Source organism: Xenopus laevis, chromosome 8S (genome assembly GCF_017654675.1).
Source record: "Xenopus laevis strain J_2021 chromosome 8S, Xenopus_laevis_v10.1, whole genome shotgun sequence".
Classification (NCBI taxonomy): Eukaryota; Metazoa; Chordata; class Amphibia; order Anura; family Pipidae; genus Xenopus; species Xenopus laevis.
In genome coordinates this window covers 61935078-61958194 of record NC_054386.1, presented here as the reverse complement: position 1 = coordinate 61958194, position 23117 = coordinate 61935078, and the positions used below count along the sequence as shown (strand labels likewise).

The 23117-nt window shown below is 38.1% G+C and overlaps 2 protein-coding genes across 2 annotated transcripts in view; one reads left to right on the top strand and one right to left on the bottom strand.

The window, feature by feature from the left end:
* LOC121393116 (protein diaphanous homolog 2-like) overlaps positions 1-23117 on the top strand; it is a 90191-nt gene that overhangs the window by 17352 nt on the left and 49722 nt on the right. The window contains exons 3-5 of the mRNA XM_041574681.1: positions 3411-3529; positions 4469-4533; positions 16591-16695. Coding sequence (XP_041430615.1) covers positions 3411-3529; positions 4469-4533; positions 16591-16695 — 289 coding nt within the window. The remainder of the gene's footprint in view (positions 1-3410; positions 3530-4468; positions 4534-16590; positions 16696-23117) is intronic.
* LOC121397687 lies at positions 6922-8728 on the bottom strand. Its single transcript, XM_041574888.1, has 2 exons — positions 7569-8728; positions 6922-7198 (listed from the first exon to the last, which is right to left on the bottom strand). The coding sequence occupies exon 1, from the start codon at positions 8724-8726 to the stop codon at positions 7659-7661; it is 1068 nt and encodes a 355-aa protein (XP_041430822.1). The 5' UTR covers positions 8727-8728; the 3' UTR covers positions 6922-7198; positions 7569-7658.

Sequence of the window (23117 nt, the reverse complement as noted above, 5' to 3'; positions counted from 1 at the left end):
AAAAATGTAATGTATAAAGGCTGGAGTGATTGGATGTCTAACATAACAGAACGGAACACTGCTTTTCAGCTCTCTTGGTTTCCACTGACTGGTTACCCTGGTGACTAAGCAGAAACTAAGCAGTGACTTGAGGGGGGGCCACATGGGTCATAACTGTTGCTTTTGAATCTGACCTTAATGCTGAGGATCAATTTCAAACTCACCGAACAGTTATGTCCCATGTGGCCTCCCTTATAGTCACTGACTAACTCAGAGTTAGAGAGCTGAAAAGCAGGAAGTAGTGTTCTGGCTATTATGTTACACATCCAGTCACTCCAGCCTTTATACATTACATTTCTGCCAAACTAAATATATTAGAAACATTTTTTATTTTGCACAGCCTATCTATTTATCCAGTTTTTATTTATACACTGAACGGTTGCAGCCTAAGGAAAATGTATAGGTTGCCCAAGTTTTGTGCAAAATGCTTAATAGATTATGTATGTCCCATTGTAACACCACCCCTGCAATCAGGTATTAGTCTTAAAGGGATACTGTCATGATTTTTAATGATGTCATTTTTATTTCTAAATTACTATGTTTACACTGCAAATATTTCACTCTACAATATAAAAAGTAATTCCTGAACCAGCAAGTGTATTTTTTTAGTTGTTATATTGGTGTGTAAGCGGCCATCTCAGGTCATTTTGTCTGGTCATGTGCTTTCAGAAAGAGCCAGCACTTTAGGATAAAAATGCTTTCTGGCAGGCTGTTGTTTCTCCTACTCAATATAACTGAATGTGATGCAGTGGGATCTCGATTTTACTATTAAATGCTGCTCTTAAATCTACCAGGGAGCTGTTATCTGGTTATCTCCCCATTGTTCTGTTGTTCGACTGCTGGGGGGGAGGGTGATTTCACTCCAACCTGCAGTGCAGCAGTAAAGATTGACTGAAGTTTATCAGAGCACAAGTCACGTGACTGGGGTAGCTGGGAAACTGAAAATATGTCTACAGCATGTCAGATTTCAATATTAAATATAAAAATCTGATTCTGCACTGAAATCTGAGAAACTGATTTCAGTGCATAATTCTGCTGGGGCAGCATAATTGCCTTTTGAAAAAAAAAATTCCCATGACATTATCCCTTTAACTGATCTAGGGGAATTACTCATCTGGAGAAAAGGTCAATACACCCACATCATCTTTACTACCAAGATGTAAAATGAATCCTTGTTGTTCGTTCAAATATGTTTTCTCACTTTACACTAAGTAGTAGAGGTAAATAGAACAAGGGCTGTATTGAAAAGACTACATCTGATACTCTCCCTCGAGGCATGGAATATAGCACAAGATCACAAAAATGATTTATTGAAAACTTTTTAAAATGTCCTTTTTTCATCTGCTGAAAGGTAACCGTGACAACCCATCTGCTTGAAACACTGGTGTTACTAGTAGTGCAATTATTAATAAATGAACTGTACAAAAACAAAAAATTATGTCAAAACCAATTGCAAGCAGAGTTCTGATTATAAGCACTTTCATAATAAAGTCTTGCAAGGATGAAAAACGTGTCTATTTTTATTTGTTTTTAAGCGGCAAAAGAGCCAGGGGTTTTAACTCCATATTCAAATCACACATACTCTTAATGCACATTGGAAGGTTGCATTCATTTCTTGGAGACATTTAGAAGACAGCAAAAGGGACATATGTGAATTTTGAATATTCAAATACAATCATCTGTAGATACAGCATTGTATGCAATGATTAAAATGTTTTTTTTTTCTATAAAATGAGTTTCCAGCTTTAAGTGCCTGTTTCCTCTGACTGTTGTAGTTTCTTTATTATTTGCCAACTAGAAATTCAGCTGATGGGAAACGGGCAGCACACTTCATCATCAAGCGCTGTAGCAGTCCCCTCACTCATTATACAATCCAAATAAAATTCTTAAGAACATATGGTTTTCCATTTTAATATCATGAATAGATCATTCCAAATGGAAGAATAGGTACAGGGCTGTACTTTGATTTTATATAATTGTCAAATGTGGTACATTTATGTTTCACAGTTTCAAAATATAAAACAAAGTAGGGCTTTGCCTTTTAATAGGCACATGAAACCACAGTTAAGGTTATAGCCTGTACAGTGGTAGCTATTTCTTCATTTGGTGGGTGCAGAAATCTTTGGGAAATTAATCTTCTCCAATACACAGAATATATATATATATATATATATATATATATATATATATATATATATATATATATATATATATATATATATATATATATATATATATATATATATATATATATATATACAGAATTCTGTTTTGGAAAATTGTTTAGTATGTAGTTTATTACCTGCCTTGACTCTGGCACAGCCCTCATGTCGGTCTATGTTATTTATGATAAGTCTAAAATAAATTGGAGCAGTGATCACATGGGCAAGATATGGTTTGACCTTATTGGGGAAATGTCCAGGACCAGAGATTAGGGGGCAGATTTATCAAGGGTTGAATTCTGAATTTGAAAAACTTCCAAATTCGAATTCAATCCGTTATAATCCGAAATTAAATCAAAGGTTTTTTTTGTCATAATAGTTCGAATAGGTCTGTTTTCAATCGAATTGTGCAAATCAAAGTAATAGTGCATTCGAATCGTACAATTAGAAGTGTTTCCCAAAAAAAACCTTTGATTTTTCAAAGTCCACCAATTGACTCCAAATAGGTTCTAGGAGGTCCGCCATAGGCTCAAACAGCCATTCGGCAGGTTTTAGATGGTGAATGGTTGAAGTCGATTTTTTAAAGAAACATTACATTATAAATTTCAAAATTCTAAATTTTAATTTATTTTTTTTCAAATTTGAATCGAATTTGGGCTATTTCCTAGTCAAAGCACACAAAAATTAGCTAGAAATTTGAATTTTATTAATTAGAATTTTCCCTTCGACCTTTGATAAATCTGCCCCAGATGTAGGAAAGACAAACACAGACCCTTTAGTGCAAACAGGAGAAAATATGAAATTATTTATAGAATATCCACCCATATTTGGACATTGAACATTGCTTAAACAAAGATCAGCCTTAACTAGAAGCTCATACATCATGATTTTTAGACAGTAATGGAACTAGCTAGGGGCAGGGCCTGGTGCGGGCCATGCAGCAGGGCTCCCAGGCCCCACCCTCGTCCGTGCGCATTTTCTTTGTGTCTCCAGCCAGCTGCAGCATGCGCAATCTGCCAGGCGGCCCTGCGGGAGTGCGGGCCCTGGCCCAGTTGAACCCCCTGCTCCCCTGGTAGTTACGCCACTGTTTTTAGAATACCAAACACATGGGCTATGGAAGCCCTTTATTTAGGTTATATACAGCATACACTAAATTCTGAACATCGTTATATGAATCTAATCTTTATCTTTATCTTTTATCCTTACCAGGCCACAATACTACAAGGTCATAGATGAATGCGTTGGACAAGTTGTACTACAGTGCAGCGGAATGGATCCTGATTCCAGATATAGGGGTCGACTTGACGTTGATTTTAATCATCTTATAGGCAAGTGCTTCTTTGCATGGTATTTGTATTTCTCATAAATGCAATGACCCTTGTCAAAATGTATATTGGAAAGTAATATTACATTTTGAGAAGTCCATTGTGGCATACTGTTATTTGAATAACTATCTGTATGCATGCCGTGGAATATATATAACAACCAGATAAAACCCTCTGATGGTAATTTACATATCTGACCCATTAAAGCAATCTAGGCTAAGTATAACCATTCATGTGAGTTATAGACATTATGGAGGATTCTGTAATAATGCCATTAGTTTTTATACACTTTTGGTTCAATTTTGCCTCAAAGCTTCAGAATATATTCATTGCCACCTTACTCTGTAACATGGCTCAACATATATTAAAAAGTACAGTCATGTCAGTCAGCCTGTTATTATTAGAAAAATATCTAAAAATATATAGGGCAGCAAATAAGAGTTGACCGAAGTAAAATTCTAATAACCTTTAACCTAGGCTTCACTAAATATATAGGACACCATATAAGCATTCACATGAAGGGTAAAACAGAGCTTGCCATCGTTCACCAGAGCAATTGTTGACTTGTGGCTATTAATTTGCATGGGGTTTTAAGGGGCATAAACCCAGTGTACTTAGCTAAAGTGTGAAGGCTTCACCAGACTTCGCTCCACTTTTCCAGGCACAAATTCGCAAACCACAATGCTAATTCACTAAAATGTGAAGTTGCATCTCTGCAGCCGGACACTGGTGTAGTTTTGCTATCGTTAATTCGTCAGAGCTAACGTTTGCTAACATTTGTTTCTGGCTAGTAAGTCTGCCCAAGTGTGTGTAGTACTTGCCCTTTCAACCCAAAGTGCAGTATATGCAGTTATTTGCACGATTAGCCATTGATCATATTTACTTTAGTTAGAATCTATGTTTTTATATCTACAGAATAAAATATCTGTTCTGTGTTTGCAGATTCTTGTGTGGACAAAGCAAAAGTGGAAGAAAGCGAGCAGAAAGCATCAGAATTTTCCAAGAAGGTGAGGCCATAAATCATGGTCATTTAAATCATAGACAATTGGTTTTATGTGATTAGGCCACTTTTGGAAAGGCTGTTTTTTTTCTCTTTGGCTGGCAGACAGGTATCGATTTGCTGTTCTGATCAATGTTTGGCAACATTTTTACATGATCTTTGTCAGTATCGCAAAGGTCAGTATTGATGTATCAAGTCTGGACTGCTAAGTTGGGGCTTGCATTGCTGTATTATTTCGACAAACATCAACTGCTAAATGCTGAGCACATTATGTTTTTGCATCTATTAGCAACCTAATTCCAGGTTGCAATAATAAAGCAGGCGCCATTGATCAATTAAGGATGAACAATATATCAGGTGCAAGGTGAGGTGCATTTTTCAACACCACTAAATTCTATCATCTACTCATCTGACATTGCTTTGATTGAACTGCTGCCAGAATGAGACAGAGAGAAAATACACGTGGGTGCCGATAAAGCTTTTAAACTATGTTTGCATGTTGCAGAAAAATACCATTTGCATGTGTCTAGAAGTTAATTGACAGTTCCAGATCCCTGCTACTCCTTCTAATAAGCCCAAAGCACACACAGAACACAAACACCTTTGTGACTGACATTTGGGAAGCTATTCTAAAAAGTGACAGCTTTGAAGTATTTTCAAAGGAACCTTAGATGTTCAGTGTGTGCACTGGGCAAAGAGCTGTGCATTGGCAGCAAGCAGTCTGCCAACAATACATGACATAGGTTTTTGAGTTTTGGAGTGGCTTCAAACTGAGCTTAATAAAGATCCTTAAACACAGAAGGAGCTAAATCTAAGTCTCCCTACAGAAAGCCAAGGTGTGATGTAACATATAAATTCCCATATGGCTCTGATTCATTGGAATCAAGTTACCTTTTTTATCTATAGATGAGTTCAGTGTTATTGTATCTTTTGGTGCAGTGTCAAACCCTATGCTGTAGAAGCTGGTAACAGCGAAACGCGTAGGGCAGCATAGGTGGATGGTGGGGGATGTAGCCCCTATCCGCTCCCCACGTAGACAGGCAGAATTTGGCACAGGGGAGGGGGGGTTTTCTGTCTAAAAGGTTAAGGGATACTTACTTGCATAATCCTTAACAATTTGTGCAAAACTTACATGCACATACACATCGAGCTATTTTCTGCCTGATGAATCCCTCACCTTCCATCTTTTTGCTTTAGTTTTTAATATATGTTTTTTATGGCGACTGTCCAGCACTCTCCATAGGTTGTGGAGTAGTGGATCTGTATAAACTGTGTTTGGTGTGCTGTGTGGACATGGCCCAATGCTTTATGTACTAGTTTTTAATTGTCTGAATTAAAAGTGAAGTTTTAGTGTTACGCTACTAACTTATCTGCTGTCACGGCCGGCACCCTATACCAGAACAAGTGCCAAGCACCCTGGTCTCGGCTCGGCTTCACCAGTAGTGTGACCACCGTTGGGCTTCGGGAGGAGCCCTCAGCTTACTTGGGTGCCACCTGGACTTAACGAGGGGTGCAAGGCGAGATGTTCTGGCTGGCGAAGGGGCACGGCTGTTTAGCAGAGTCTTTAGGCCGAAGGTCACGGTACAAAGGTCAAGGCAAACGGATGGTCAGACAGGCTGGGTCGAGGCAGGCAGATAACAGAATCGTCAAGCAGGCAAGGGTCAAAACCGGGTATCAAACAGGCAGAAGGGATCAGGCAAAGAGTGGTCAAAGTTCAGGCTGGGTAGATATTCAGAATTCAGAGTAGTCAGTATACAGGCAGGGTCAAACACAGATAACAAACAAGATCAAGGCTCAGGAACAGAAGCACAAGGCTAGGAAGCACCAGGATAACAATCCTATCACGGGCAATGCAAAAAGTAAAACTGTACCTTTAAATACATTAGAATTTAGCGCCATTGCGCGCTGACGTAATCACGCCAGCGCGCATGCGCCTATAAAATGCGGAAGTGCGCGCCGCGCGCACACTAGGAAGCCAGCACACAGAGGGAAGAGGAGGGTGTGGCGGGCGTCCCCGCCGCACCACTAGACTACCAGGGTCAGGTAATTTTATTACATCTGCACTGTATTGATAGCTTTGCCTGAACTGGTTAGCATTAGAGAGGGAGGAGGGGGTGTCTATTTACTAAGACACCTCAATATTCCTTTTCTCCATTTTTCTCGTGTTGTGGCATATTTTTTCTATCCTGCAGGCTACATATAACTATTCTTATAACTGATTGAGGCTATAATTCTATATCTTTTCTGCAGTGTCAAACCACAAGTAATATTAAGCCTCCCCAAGAAACAGATGTAAGAGCAGTGGTATTAAGTTCATTTTGAAAATGAAAAGGTGGTAATCACAATGCGTGATATTATGGCCAATTGCTGAGATTACTTTGGTGTTTATATTGTCCAGACCAGATACAGTTCAGGATTTATTATACCCCGAGGATGGAAAAAGTTAGAGTCCGAAAATCTGGCATCTCAGACCTGCTGAGATTGCATATAAAATTAGAAACACACCTTATAAAACCAACCCCCATTTACAGCTCCACCCCTGTAAATTAGTATAATTAGTTTGTAAGTGCTGCCAAGTGCTTCCTTCTTCCCCTCATTGGGTTTTCCAAGACACGCATCCAAACAAAGAAAACACCCCTTGAGAATGTCCAAACCACTGTGAATGTTCATAGCTGCCCAGAAAAAATAAAATGTAACCATTTTTTAGTGAGAAGCAACTTAACACCCTATACCATAAAATGTTGCACATTAAAATAGTCTAAAACTTTTTTTATTAATAAACAGCAACAAAAGTTGCATTGCTAAAACAGGCTGCATACTGCAGCCACTAAAATACACTTAGGTACTACTCATATTAAAGTCTACCTACCAATGTTGTCCAGAAACATGTTTATTTAAACCTAGGGATTATACCTAATTCAGTAGGGATTATACCCAAATCCATTGTGGAAACACTGTACACCACAACATTCTTTTTTTAAAATAATTTTAAGCATATTGTATATACTAAGGTTTAGGGTTAGTACAAAAAACACACCTTACCCCAACTTTTAATTCAATTGACTTTGTAAGGTAAAAAGGGCCAGTATCAAAGAATTCTGAAAAAGGAAAAGTTTTAGCATTAGACACAATTTACAAAAAACATTTAATGCTCCAAGCTTCGTTTAAGCCTTTCAGAGCCAGCGAATTTAGTTTTAAGATCCATTTCACCTCTCTTTGTAACATCTTTTGTTTAAAGTTACCTCCTCTGCTCAGTGGTTGGACTACCTCCAATACAGCCCATTTTAGTTGCCCATGTGTATGTTTTTCTGTAAAAAAATGTTGAGCAACTGCTGTGTCTGTATAAGTGTCATATTTAAAGTTACGGATATCACCCTTGTGTTCCTTGATCCTTGTTTTAATGCTCCTCGTTGTCTGTCCCACATAAACTAACCCACATGGGCATTTGAGCATATAAATGACACCTTTAGAATCACAGGTCGCATAATCATGTAGTCGAATCTTAGTACCCTGCGTTGGATGATCAATACTATCGCCCTTTATAATGGAGGCACAACAGACACAATTTAAGCATGCAAACGTGCCCATTTTAGGAGCTCCCAGAAACCTATGCTTCCTTTCTTTCTGGTGCACTGCTGGACACAAAACATCCCTGATACTTTTTCCTTTTTTATAACTAAATAGAATAGGTTCCATAAATAATTTACCAAATTTATTGTCCCCTTGCAAAATTGGCCAGTATTTCTTAATTACCTTTTCAATTTCCTTACTGTGTTTGACATATTTAGACACAAAGGGGATCCTATTACCACTCTTTTTTACTCTCTCATTACTCTGTAATAATTCTTCCCTTTTTAGAGGTGCTACTTCTTCGATGGTATGCTTTAATTCTGATGGAGAATAGCCTCTTTCCAAAAAACGTGTAAACATGATTTGACTTGAACAGTCATAATCAGTATTTAATGTGGTTATCCGTTTTGCTCGCAAAAATTGTCCCTTAGGGATAGCTCTAATTGTACCTGGATTGTGAAAACTCTTAGCGTGTAGTATGCTGTTCCTCTCTGTCTCTTTTCGATATAACTTAGTAATATTGTTCCCCTCAACAATTGATAAATTCACATCCAAAAAATTAATTTGAGTCTCAGATATTTCAACCGTAAACTTCACCGTTTTATGGCTTAAGTTCGCCTCATGTATCATCTCTAATAGTGCTTCCAGGGTTCCATTCCATAACAGCAAAATGTCGTCCACAAATCTCAAATAAGATATAATATGATGACTTAATCTATGTTTCAAAAATAATTTTTCCTCTAGTTTGTGGACAAAGATATTTGCAAATGATGGAGCGACCGAAGCACCCATTGAGGTCCCTTGTGTTTGCCAAAAAAACTCATTTTCAAATTTAAAATAGTTTTTTTTGTAAAACCACTGTTAAACAATCAAGTACAAAATACATCAGCTGATTATCAATATTAGTGTCAAGAAGTACCTCTTCGACAAACCTGATTCCCTCCTCTTGGGGTATAGATGTATATAGACTCTGTATATCTATACTAGCCAACAAGATATTACTTGGGAGGTCTCGTATTTTAGCTAATCTATTTAGCAAATCATTGGTATCTTTCAAACATGTGGGTATATTCATTACTATTGGTTGTAGAAACGCATCCACAAATTGGGACAACGGCTCTAGGACTGACCCTAGTCCTGATACTATGGGTCGTCCAGGTGGATTTTCTAAGGACTTATGAATTTTAGGCAACAAATATAACACAGGTGTTCTAGGATGGTCATTAATCAGGAATTCAGACACATTTTTAGGAAAGATGTTATTATCACGGGCTTCTATAACCATACTGACAATCGTTTTCTTGACCTCAAATGTGGGATCAAACCCTATGGGTCTATAGTGTCCTGGGGTATTAAGTTGTTTGTTAGCCTCACTTATATACATCAACTTATCCATTACGACAATGGCTCCCCCTTTATCTGCTTTTTTTATAATTATAGAATCATTATTCTTTAGGGAGTCTAGTGCCTTGTTTTCTTTCAGGGACAAATTATATGTCTGCTTACAACGTAAGTGCCTATCCCACATTCGCTTCACCTCTGATCTTACTACATTTTCAAACGTGTTTAACGCTATATTCTCCACCTGTGGGACAAAGTTACTCGTACGTGTAAATTTCCCCATCACATCACATGATTTAACATTTGTATTAGTATCAGCAAAGTGTATCTTTAATTTTAATGCACGTATAAATTTTTGAAACTCAATTTCCCAGTCAATAAAGTCACCTTTATATGTTGGTACAAATCCCAGTCCTTTGTTAAGTACTGAAAGTTCAGCTTGTGTTAGTTCATATGTTGAAATATTAACAACCAGATTTACCTGCGCTGTTGTCTCGTTCGCTGCGGGTACCCCTCTCGTGGAAGAGGCGCCCTGGGATTTTTCCGAGTTTGAAAAGAGGCAGCAGCTGATCTTGAATCCGATGAAGAATCTCTCCTTCTATCGTCTGATCGATAGTCTCTCCTCTCTCTGGGATAGCGCTGAAAGTATTCCGGCGGTGTGTAAAACTGCTTCCTTGGATTAAATGCTGTATATTGTGGCGGTGATACCGGTCGACTGGCCAGATTCCTCGGCTTTGACCTCCATGGAGCATTAGATCCGGTGTGCTGTTCCCACCGCTGCTTTTGTTGCTCCTCTTTCCACGTGTATACCCGGTGCTGTAAGTAATCTTGCGTGTCCCGCTCGAACTTTGCTGATTTTCTTTCCAGGATCGCTCTGTGTAACTTGTCCAGCACATCAGCGTGTTCACTGAATATCATCCGTGCCGTTTCCTCCGTTGCAGCCATCTTTAGATCCGCTTTTACTTTTTCAATTTCAGTACGGATTGGCTGAACTTTAACTTTCAACCTTTCAATGGTGAGTGCCATCAAATCAATACTACATTTGTTACAAATTTCATCCCATCTCTGTCGGAGTATTGAATCATCATCACACAGGTTGGGTCTTAGATCCACTCGCAGACCTCTAGGTATTTTTTTAGCTTTTAAATACCGTGCCAGAGAGGTAATATGTGTGGAAATATTCAATTCCTTTTTCTGTAAATTTAACAATGTCCTTTGTAGATCTATATTACTGCTGATCAGCGGATCAGCTTCATTTTCCACTACAATGCCAGCCAATATCTGCTGTACTTCTGCATCGCTATATGAAAAAGTACTTGCCATATATTCGGTGTGTTGATCAAAGGACATCTTGTCCAACACAGGGGTGCAGTTGAACTCTGGTGTAGTAGAACTGTAACTTTCAGCTGATTTGTTCAAACACCTTCACCTGTGCAGTCGTGCTCACTCTCCAGTCAGGCCACACCAGGAAGCCCAAAGGCAAATTCAATAAACAAGGGTATGGATGGAGCACATCAAACGCAGTCTCTGCCGCAAAACATTCTTTATTGCATCACAACATGTTTCAGACCCCAAGGATCCTTTATCAAGTGAAATACAAAATTAGAAACACACCTTATAAAACCATCCCCCATTTACAGCTCCACCCCTGTAAATTAGTATAATTAGTTTGTAAGTGCTGCCAAGTGCTTCCTTCTTCCCCTCATTGGGTTTTCCAAGACACGCATCCAAACAAAGAAAACACCCCTTGAGAATTTGCAAACCACTGTGAATGTTCATAGCTGCCCAGAAAAAATAAAATGTAACCATTTTTTAGTGAGTTGAAAGTTACAGTTCTACTACACCAGAAGTACAGCAGATATTGGCTGGCATTGTAGTGGAAAATGAAGCTGATCCGCTGATCAGCAGTAATATAGATCTACAAAGGACATTGTTAAATTTACAGAAAAAGGAATTGAATATTTCCACACATATTACCTCTCTGGCACGGTATTTAAAAGCTAAAAAAATACCTAGAGGTCTGCGAGTGGATCTAAGACCCAACCTGTGTGATGATGATTCAATACTCCGACAGAGATGGGATGAAATTTGTAACAAATGTAGTATTGATTTGATGGCACTCACCATTGAAAGGTTGAAAGTTAAAGTTCAGCCAATCCGTACTGAAATTGAAAAAGTAAAAGCGGATCTAAAGATGGCTGCAACGGAGGAAACGGCACGGATGATATTCAGTGAACACGCTGATGTGCTGGACAAGTTACACAGAGCGATCCTGGAATGAAAATCAGCAAAGTTCGAGCGGGACACGCAAGATTACTTACAGCACCGGGTATACACGTGGAAAGAGGAGCAACAAAAGCAGCGGTGGGAACAGCACACCGGATCTAATGCTCCATGGAGGTCAAAGCCGAGGAATCTGGCCAGTCGACCGGTATCACCGCCACAATATACAGCATTTAATCCAAGGAAGCAGTTTTACACACCGCCGGAATACTTTCAGCGCTATCCCAGAGAGAGGAGAGACTATCGATCAGACGATAGAAGGAGAGATTCCTCATCGGATTCAAGATCAGCTGCTGCCTCTTTTCCTTTTTTAGATTCCAGCCGAGAAAGTGTAGATGCAGGACGCGAAGGAGGCTTTCTACCAGACGGCAATCAAACTCGGAAAAATCCCAGGGCGCCTCTTCCACGAGAGGGGTACCCGCAGCGAACGAGACAACAGCGCAGGTAAATCTGGTTGTTAATATTTCAACATATGAACTAACACAAGCTGAACTTTCAGTAATTAACAAAGGACTGGGATTTGTACCAACATATAAAGGTGACTTTATTGACTGGGAAATTGAGTTTCAAAAATTTATACGTGCATTAAAATTAAAATACACTTTGCTGATACTAATGCAAATGTTAAATCATGTGATGTGATGGGAAATTTACACGTACGAGTAACTTTGTCCCACAGGTGGAGAATATAGCGTTAAACACGTTTGAAAATGTAGTAAGATCAGAGGTGAAGCGAATGTGGGATAGGCACTTACGTTGTAAGCAGACATATAATTTGTCCCTGAAAGAAAACAAGGCACTAGACTCCCTAAAGAATAATGATTCTATAATTATAAAAAAAGCAGATAAAGGGGGAGCCATTGTCGTAATGGATAAGTCGATGTATATAAGTGAGGCTAACAAACAACTTAATACCCCAGGACACTATAGACCCATAGGGTTTGATCCCACATTTGAGGTCAAGAAAACGATTGTCAGTATGGTTATAGAAGCCCGTGATAATAACATCTTTCCTAAAAATGTGTCTGAATTCCTGATTAATGACCATCCTAGAACACCTGTGTTATATTTGTTGCCTAAAATTCATAAGTCCTTAGAAAATCCACCTGGACGACCCATAGTATCAGGACTAGGGTCAGTCCTAGAGCCGTTGTCCCAATTTGTGGATGCGTTTCTACAACCAATAGTAATGAATATACCCACATGTTTGAAAGATACCAATGATTTGCTAAATAGATTAGCTAAAATACGAGACCTCCCAAGTAATATCTTGTTGGCTAGTATAGATATACAGAGTCTAAATACATCTATACCCCAAGAGGAGGGAATCAGGTTTGTCGAAGAGGTACTTCTTGACACTAATATTGATAATCAGCTGATGTATTTTGTACTTGATTGTTTAACAGTGGTTTTACAAAAAAAACTATTTTAAATTTGAAAATGAGTTTTTTTGGCAAACACAAGGGACCTCAATGGGTGCTTCGGTCGCTCCATCATTTGCAAATATCTTTGTCCACAAACTAGAGGAAAAATTATTTTTGAAACATAGATTAAGTCATCATATTATATCTTATTTGAGATTTGTGGACGACATTTTGCTGTTATGGAATGAAACCCTGGAAGCACTATTAGAGATGATACATGAGGCGAACTTAAGCCATAAAACGGTGAAGTTTACGGTTGAAATATCTGAGACTCAAATTAATTTTTTGGATGTGAATTTATCAATTGTTGAGGGGAACATTATTACTAAGTTATATCGAAAAGAGACAGAGAGGAACAGCATACTACACGCTAAGAGTTTTCACAATCCAGGTACAATTAGAGCTATCCCTAAGGGACAATTTTTGCGAGCAAAACGGATAACCACATTAAATACTGATTATGACTGTTCAAGACTGTTTATGTGGGACAGACAACGAGGAGCATTAAAACAAGGATCAAGGAACACAAGGGTGATATCCGTAACTTTAAATATGACACTTATACAGACACAGCAGTTGCTCAACATTTTTTTACAGAAAAACATACACATGGGCAACTAAAATGGGCTGTATTGGAGGTAGTCCAACCACTGAGCAGAGGAGGTAACTTTAAACAAAAGATGGTACAAAGAGAGGTGAAATGGATCTTAAAACTAAATTCGCTGGCTCTGAAAGGCTTAAACGAAGCTTGGAGCATTAAATGTTTTTTGTAAATTGTGTCTAATGCTAAAACTTTTCCTTTTTCAGAATTCTTTGATACTGGCCCTTTTAACCTTAGAATTAAAAGTTGGGGTAAGGTGTGTTTTTTGTACTAACCCTAAACCTTAGTATATACAATATGCTTAAAATTATTTTAAAAAAAGAATGTTGTGGTGTACAGTGTTTCCACAATGGATTTGGGTATAATCCCTACTGAATTAGGTATAATCCCTAGGTTTAAATAAACATGTTTCTGGACAACATTGGTAGGTAGACTTTAATATGAGTAGTACCTAAGTGTATTTTAGTGGCTGCAGTATGCAGCCTGTTTTAGCAATGCAACTTTTGTTGCTGTTTATTAATAAAAAAAGTTTTAGACTATTTTAATGTGCAACATTTTATGGTATAGGGTGTTAAGTTGCTTCTCACTAAAAAATGGTTACATTTTATTTTTTCTGGGCAGCTATGAACATTCACAGTGGTTTGGACATTCTCAAGGGGTGTTTTCTTTGTTTGGATGCGTGTCTTGGAAAACCCAATGAGGGGAAGAAGGAAGCACTTGGCAGCACTTACAAACTAATTATACTAATTTACAGGGGTGGAGCTGTAAATGGGGGTTGGTTTTATAAGGTGTGTTTCTAATTTTGTATTTTACTTGATAAAGGATCCTTGGGGTCTGAAACATGTTGTGATGCAATAAAGAATGTTTTGCGGCAGAGACTGCGTTTGATGTGCTCCATCCATACCCTTGTTTATTGAATTTGCCTTTGGGCTTCCTGGTGTGGCCTGACTGGAGAGTGAGCACGACTGCACAGGTGAAGGTGTTTGAACAAACCCGCTGAAAGAGATTGCATATAAGTCAATGGGAGAAGTCCCAAAGATATCTTGGTCTGCGCTGAGTTTCGTGCAATAATCCGAAGATTTCTAGGTTTTCTGGCATCAAAAAAAAAAAAAATTGATAATAATAATAAATAAATGGAAAAACCCCATGTGGATTTGATCGGAGTAGTTTTCAAAATAAAATAAAGAAAATAAAGAAAATAATGAGACAAATTCAGACTTTCATAAATGGGCCTCCCCATATTTAATTTTAAGGCAATATTTTATCATATCATTTCCTACATTTTCACAGATGCCAAACAATGCAGAGCTTTAAAATGAATCAACCTAGTTAATTACTTGCCCCATCTAAATTGCTCAACTGAGCAATAAAGCTCTCTGTAAAAACCAGGATTTCTGGGCAAATACCTGCAGATTTCCAGGTATAGATGGAGAGAGCTGATGTGCTGTGTTAGATTCGAAAGGCACAGCTAAAAGTACCTTCTCTTGTGAATGCACAATTTACAAATAGAGAAACATTTCTAATTTAATTCAAAGCACTTAAAACAAAAGCAGCTCAATAAACAACCCAACAGAGTAAATGTTATCTTTATTAATGTGGCAGGGATAAGCGCTGAAGGGAAAGGATATCCTTTTTTATACATTAGATTTCTTTTTCATTTATTTTCCCATAAAGGATGAATACAGCTTATTGTGCCCACAGTATATTCCAATACTGCACATATACCCTTATACATATATGTACAGTATACTTTATTTTGTTTTGTTTGCATTGACCCTGATGACCCCTAAACAGCACAATATTTCTGATGACAAGTTGGGGTGCTGGAAAATGAATCCCTTCATCCCTTTGTTGCACTTTTGTTTGCCCTTAGATATATAAATGCCATGTATAACATGCTGTCTCCGCAACTTTTTAAATATATATGGTTGTTGTCCTTTTTCATTTTAGTATTTCTACTAATGCTTTTTAGTAGCAGTATGGTCTACATGTTTCTTTTGATGGGACAGACAGGAATCTATCTTGCTAAAAAGGCCACAATTAGTCAATTATAGAAAAACATCCACCACCCCCCAAACCCCTCCCCCCACCATCCAAGCCTGAACAGTTATCCATAGTCTTATGTTTAATAGACAAAGAGAAACTTTGTAAATGCCAAGAGTTTCTTTAAAGGAGAAGGAAAGCTACTGAGGCAGTTTATCTCTGTTTGTTTAGGATAGCAACTACCATATAATCTTGGTGTGTCTCAGCTCTGTGCTCAGATTACACCAGGGGGTGGAGGAGGGAGAGAAGAGCAAACTGAGCATGCTCAAGCCCGTGCCCTGGAGGTTTAAGATGAAAGAAGGAAGTCTGATACAGAGGCCCATGTATACACAATAGAACAGAGAACTCAGAACAGCATTACTTTAAGGGGTTACCTGTGTATTTATATAGACCTTTCTGATAAAACTTACTTAGTTTTAACCTTTCCTTCTCCTTTAAGAAAAACAAACAAATTAAAGTACAGAGAAATACTTGGTCACAGAAATCAAAAGTTTCAAAAATGTTCTATTTGTGTTTTTGAGAAAGGCGCATAGCAACATTATTAATCCAATTTTGTACAAAGCATCAGCAGCTTTCGGGGGAGTTAAGTTAACAGTCGTTTGAGCTCACATAATTGCTTGTGCGCTGCACTTTGTTCTTGGAGCCTATAAACACAAAAATGGAGAAATTAATCGTTTGGTTTTTTTGGGTTGTCTGGATTATATTCACCAAACCTTTTCAAAGGAGGCACATTTAAAGCTCTCTTGAAGCAATAAGTGTGGAGTCTATTGGAAATGACGCCTTTCTGCTCTGATCCTTGCAGTTTGATGAAGAGTTCACAGCTCGACAGGAGGCACAGGCCGAGCTTCAGAAACGCGAGGAGAAAATCAAAGAGCTGGAGACAGAAATCCAGCAGCTAAAGACGCAGGTAATAAAGCAAAATATAGACTTTATGTCAAGAAAATTCAACAAAAATGAGTATGTTGCACTTGAGGCACCAGTTTTGCAAGAATCGTAGGTTTCCTGGTGATCGAAACCCTTATACGAAGATAAAGTCAGTAAACTTCATGAAATCTGTTCCTGGGAACTCTTTGTACTGATTCTATTTCTTTTGTCTCAAGGATTTACAAAGCTCTGTTATATTTCTTTATTCTCTCTAGTCTGCACTTGTTTTTATCCAGGTATGTTCCCATTAGGCATGGTTTGCTTTAAGCAGTTTTAATTGAACTGTACTCAAATAAATAAAGGGTTCACTTTCCACCAAAACACATCCTAAATTTCAAGAAAAATTCTGATTTATTTTTTTTACAAGATACCAGAAAATCTTATTTTTGTATATTATTGTTATTTTTTCCTTTTCTTCTTTTTAGCTCATACATATTACATGTGGTATTCACTATCCCCTCCCACCAGAGGATCAGTCCTTCTTCTCTTCCCTTAGCCCCTCACCCCAGCTGCTTTGCACCCCACCTGCTTTGAACCCCACTTCAGGGAATGACCATATGATCCTGAAATGTAGAGAAGAGGGAAGAAACCGGCAAAGGAAGGGTGGATGGTTCAAAGTGGAACAGCTGTATAGAAGAAATTGATTGATATTATTTAATACAGGGGTAACAAGTTATATCATACTTGTAAATGACAAGACCTTGGTGTTTAGAAATGATACACAAATGGAAAGAGTGCAGGCTTTGTAATATACTCCTACAACTTGTGAATTGTCAAGAATTGCTTTTTTCAGATTGCATTACTATAATAAGAAATGCATTAGTTCTTAATGACAGTCAAGCAGGACTTTATGGAGCCATAAACATTTAAATATGCACAAGTCTCTGATGAAATTTGAAATTTGAGCCTTTAAAGCTGCTGCAAAATAAGTTAAGATGATGCTTCAAAGGGAAGCGCATGGGGATTTTATAGTACTGATAGATAAACTTAATCCTCAGACTAGTCATATTGATTGACGGATATACTGTATATATGATATACTGTAGATAGGGATAGAGAGATAGATATAGATCGTAAATGATGGCTAGAAAATATATGGATGATTGACAGAAAGAAATGATAGATGATAGATAGAGGATAGAGATAGGGGTATGGGGGTGAGAGAGAGAGAGAGAGAGAGAGAGAGAGAGACTGTTTACAGACGGACAGACAGACAGTCAGACAGACAGATAGATAGATTCTTAAAAGTCATGATGCAGTTTAAGGGATTTTCTGTCTAGTCCATATGAACCAGAACAGTGTGGACATCATATCAAGTGAATATATATATCTATATCTATATCTATATCTATATCTATAGACACATACAAGAGTCCTCTGCACTCAACCCATTATCAATATATTTAAGACAGAGACATTTTGTGCATACTGCTACTAAAAAATGCCTTACCCTTTAAACAAAACAGGGATTGTTTGTCCATATATTGCAATATATTTAAGCTGGCCAACTACGTCAAAGTCATCCCATATCTGGCCAGTCCTACGCTTAATTATCATCTGATTCATTAAGAATTCTATTGCTTCATTATACATTTTACAAAGGGACTAGGTTTTACCTGCAACTTAACTTGCTGCTTTCAAAGTAAACCTCCATACTTGGCTGCCCTTTTATTAGACACCAGTGGGATCACCTGACTATAGCTGGGAAGGGTGGGAGCTACAACATAGAGCTGGTCACTGCTCTTGTATAACTATAACAAACAAGGGAAAGTTGTGCTCACCACTATTTTTTAAAAACATTAGGCGGGGGTGCAATGAGGCTGTGACCACAAAATACATATAGACACATACAAGAGTCCTCTGCACTCAACCCATTATCAATATATTTAAGACAGAGACATTTTGTGCATACTGCTACTAAAAAATGCCTTACCCCTTTAAACAAAACAGGGATTGTTTGTCCATATATTGCAATATATTTAAGCTGGCCAACTACGTCAAAGTCATCCCATATCTGGCCAGTCCTACGCTTAATTATCATCTGATTCATTAAGAATTCTATTGCTTCATTATACATTTTACAAAGGGACTAGGTTTTACCTGCAACTTAACTTGCTGCTTTCAAAGTAAACCTCCATACTTGGCTGCCCTTTTATTAGACACCAGTGGGATCACCTGACTATAGCTGGGAAGGGTGGGAGCTACAACATAGAGCTGGTCACTGCTCTTGTATAACTATAACAAACAAGGGAAAGTTGTGCTCACCACTATTTTTTAAAAACATTAGGCGGGGGTGCAATGAGGCTGTGACCACAAAATACATATAGACACATACAAGAGTCCTCTGCACTCAACCCATTATCAATATATTTAAGACAGAGACATTTTGTGCATACTGCTACTAAAAAATGCCTTACCCTTTAAACAAAACAGGGATTGTTTGTCCATATATTGCAATATATTTAAGCTGGCCAACTACGTCAAAGTCATCCCATATCTGGCCAGTCCTACGCTTAATTATCATCTGATTCATTAAGAATTCTATTGCTTCATTATACATTTTACAAAGGGACTAGGTTTTACCTGCAACTTAACTTGCTGCTTTCAAAGTAAACCTCCATACTTGGCTGCCCTTTTATTAGACACCAGTGGGATCACCTGACTATAGCTGGGAAGGGTGGGAGCTACAACATAGAGCTGGTCACTGCTCTTGTATAACTATAACAAACAAGGGAAAGTTGTGCTCACCACTATTTTTTAAAAACATTAGGCGGGGGTGCAATGAGGCTGTGACCACAAAATACATATAGACACATACAAGAGTCCTCTGCACTCAACCCATTATCAATATATTTAAGACAGAGACATTTTGTGCATACTGCTACTAAAAAATGCCTTACCCTTTAAACAAAACAGGGATTGTTTGTCCATATATTGCAATATATTTAAGCTGGCCAACTACGTCAAAGTCATCCCATATCTGGCCAGTCCTACGCTTAATTATCATCTGATTCATTAAGAATTCTATTGCTTCATTATACATTTTACAAAGGGACTAGGTTTTACCTGCAACTTAACTTGCTGCTTTCAAAGTAAACCTCCATACTTGGCTGCCCTTTTATTAGACACCAGTGGGATCACCTGACTATAGCTGGGAAGGGTGGGAGCTACAACATAGAGCTGGTCACTGCTCTTGTATAACTATAACAAACAAGGGAAAGTTGTGCTCACCACTATTTTTTAAAAACATTAGGCGGGGGTGCAATGAGGCTGTGACCACAAAATACATATAGACACATACAAGAGTCCTCTGCACTCAACCCATTATCAATATATTTAAGACAGAGACATTTTGTGCATACTGCTACTAAAAAATGCCTTACCCTTTAAACAAAACAGGGATTGTTTGTCCATATATTGCAATATATTTAAGCTGGCCAACTACGTCAAAGTCATCCCATATCTGGCCAGTCCTACGCTTAATTATCATCTGATTCATTAAGAATTCTATTGCTTCATTATACATTTTACAAAGGGACTAGGTTTTACCTGCAACTTAACTTGCTGCTTTCAAAGTAAACCTCCATACTTGGCTGCCCTTTTATTAGACACCAGTGGGATCACCTGACTATAGCTGGGAAGGGTGGGAGCTACAACATAGAGCTGGTCACTGCTCTTGTATAACTATAACAAACAAGGGAAAGTTGTGCTCACCACTATTTTTTAAAAACATTAGGCGGGGATGCAATGAGGCTGTGACCACAAAATACATATAGACACATACAAGAGTCCTCTGCACTCAACCCATTATCAATATATTTAAGACAGAGACATTTTGTGCATACTGCTACTAAAAAATGCCTTACCCTTTAAACAAAACAGGGATTGTTTGTCCATATATTGCAATATATTTAAGCTGGCCAACTACGTCAAAGTCATCCCATATCTGGCCAGTCCTACGCTTAATTATCATCTGATTCATTAAGAATTCTATTGCTTCATTATACATTTTACAAAGGGACTAGGTTTTACCTGCAACTTAACTTGCTGCTTTCAAAGTAAACCTCCATACTTGGCTGCCCTTTTATTAGACACCAGTGGGATCACCTGACTATAGCTGGGAAGGGTGGGAGCTACAACATAGAGCTGGTCACTGCTCTTGTATAACTATAACAAACAAGGGAAAGTTGTGCTCACCACTATTTTTTAAAAACATTAGGCGGGGGTGCAATGAGGCTGTGACCACAAAATACATATAGACACATACAAGAGTCCTCTGCACTCAACCCATTATCAATATATTTAAGACAGAGACATTTTGTGCATACTGCTACTAAAAAATGCCTTACCCTTTAAACAAAACAGGGATTGTTTGTCCATATATTGCAATATATTTAAGCTGGCCAACTACGTCAAAGTCATCCCATATCTGGCCAGTCCTACGCTTAATTATCATCTGATTCATTAAGAATTCTATTGCTTCATTATACATTTTACAAAGGGACTAGGTTTTACCTGCAACTTAACTTGCTGCTTTCAAAGTAAACCTCCATACTTGGCTGCCCTTTTATTAGACACCAGTGGGATCACCTGACTATAGCTGGGAAGGGTGGGAGCTACAACATAGAGCTGGTCACTGCTCTTGTATAACTATAACAAACAAGGGAAAGTTGTGCTCACCACTATTTTTTAAAAACATTAGGCGGGGGTGCAATGAGGCTGTGACCACAAAATACATATAGACACATACAAGAGTCCTCTGCACTCAACCCATTATCAATATATTTAAGACAGAGACATTTTGTGCATACTGCTACTAAAAAATGCCTTACCCTTTAAACAAAACAGGGATTGTTTGTCCATATATTGCAATATATTTAAGCTGGCCAACTACGTCAAAGTCATCCCATATCTGGCCAGTCCTACGCTTAATTATCATCTGATTCATTAAGAATTCTATTGCTTCATTATACATTTTACAAAGGGACTAGGTTTTACCTGCAACTTAACTTGCTGCTTTCAAAGTAAACCTCCATACTTGGCTGCCCTTTTATTAGACACCAGTGGGATCACCTGACTATAGCTGGGAAGGGTGGGAGCTACAACATAGAGCTGGTCACTGCTCTTGTATAACTATAACAAACAAGGGAAAGTTGTGCTCACCACTATTTTTTAAAAACATTAGGCGGGGGTGCAATGAGGCTGTGACCACAAAATACATATAGACACATACAAGAGTCCTCTGCACTCAACCCATTATCAATATATTTAAGACAGAGACATTTTGTGCATACTGCTACTAAAAAATGCCTTACCCTTTAAACAAAACAGGGATTGTTTGTCCATATATTGCAATATATTTAAGCTGGCCAACTACGTCAAAGTCATCCCATATCTGGCCAGTCCTACGCTTAATTATCATCTGATTCATTAAGAATTCTATTGCTTCATTATACATTTTACAAAGGGACTAGGTTTTACCTGCAACTTAACTTGCTGCAAGTTAAGTTGCAGGTAAAACCTAGTCCCTTTGTAAAATGTATAATGAAGCAATAGAATTCTTAATGAATCAGATGATAATTAAGCGTAGGACTGGCCAGATATGGGATGACTTTGACGTAGTTGGCCAGCTTAAATATATTGCAATATATGGACAAACAATCCCTGTTTTGTTTAAAGGGTAAGGCATTTTTTAGTAGCAGTATGCACAAAATGTCTCTGTCTTAAATATATTGATAATGGGTTGAGTGCAGAGGACTCTTGTATGTGTCTATATGTATTTTGTGGTCACAGCCTCATTGCACCCCCGCCTAATGTTTTTAAAAAATAGTGGTGAGCACAACTTTCCCTTGTTTGTTATAGTTATACAAGAGCAGTGACCAGCTCTATGTTGTAGCTCCCACCCTTCCCAGCTATAGTCAGGTGATCCCACTGGTGTCTAATAAAAGGGCAGCCAAGTATGGAGGTTTACTTTGAAAGCAGCAAGTTAAGTTGCAGGTAAAACCTAGTCCCTTTGTAAAATGTATAATGAAGCAATAGAATTCTTAATGAATCAGATGATAATTAAGCGTAGGACTGGCCAGATATGGGATGACTTTGACGTAGTTGGCCAGCTTAAATATATTGCAATATATGGACAAACAATCCCTGTTTTGTTTAAAGGGTAAGGCATTTTTTAGTAGCAGTATGCACAAAATGTCTCTGTCTTAAATATATTGATAATGGGTTGAGTGCAGAGGACTCTTGTATGTGTCTATATGTATTTTGTGGTCACAGCCTCATTGCACCCCCGCCTAATGTTTTTAAAAAATAGTGGTGAGCACAACTTTCCCTTGTTTGTTATAGTTATACAAGAGCAGTGACCAGCTCTATGTTGTAGCTCCCACCCTTCCCAGCTATAGTCAG

Excerpts from the sequence above, each read along its gene's own strand:
- LOC121397687 (XM_041574888.1), bottom strand. The coding sequence starts at position 8,726 with ATGATACATGAGGCGAACTTAAGCCATAAAACGGTGAAGTTTACGGTT.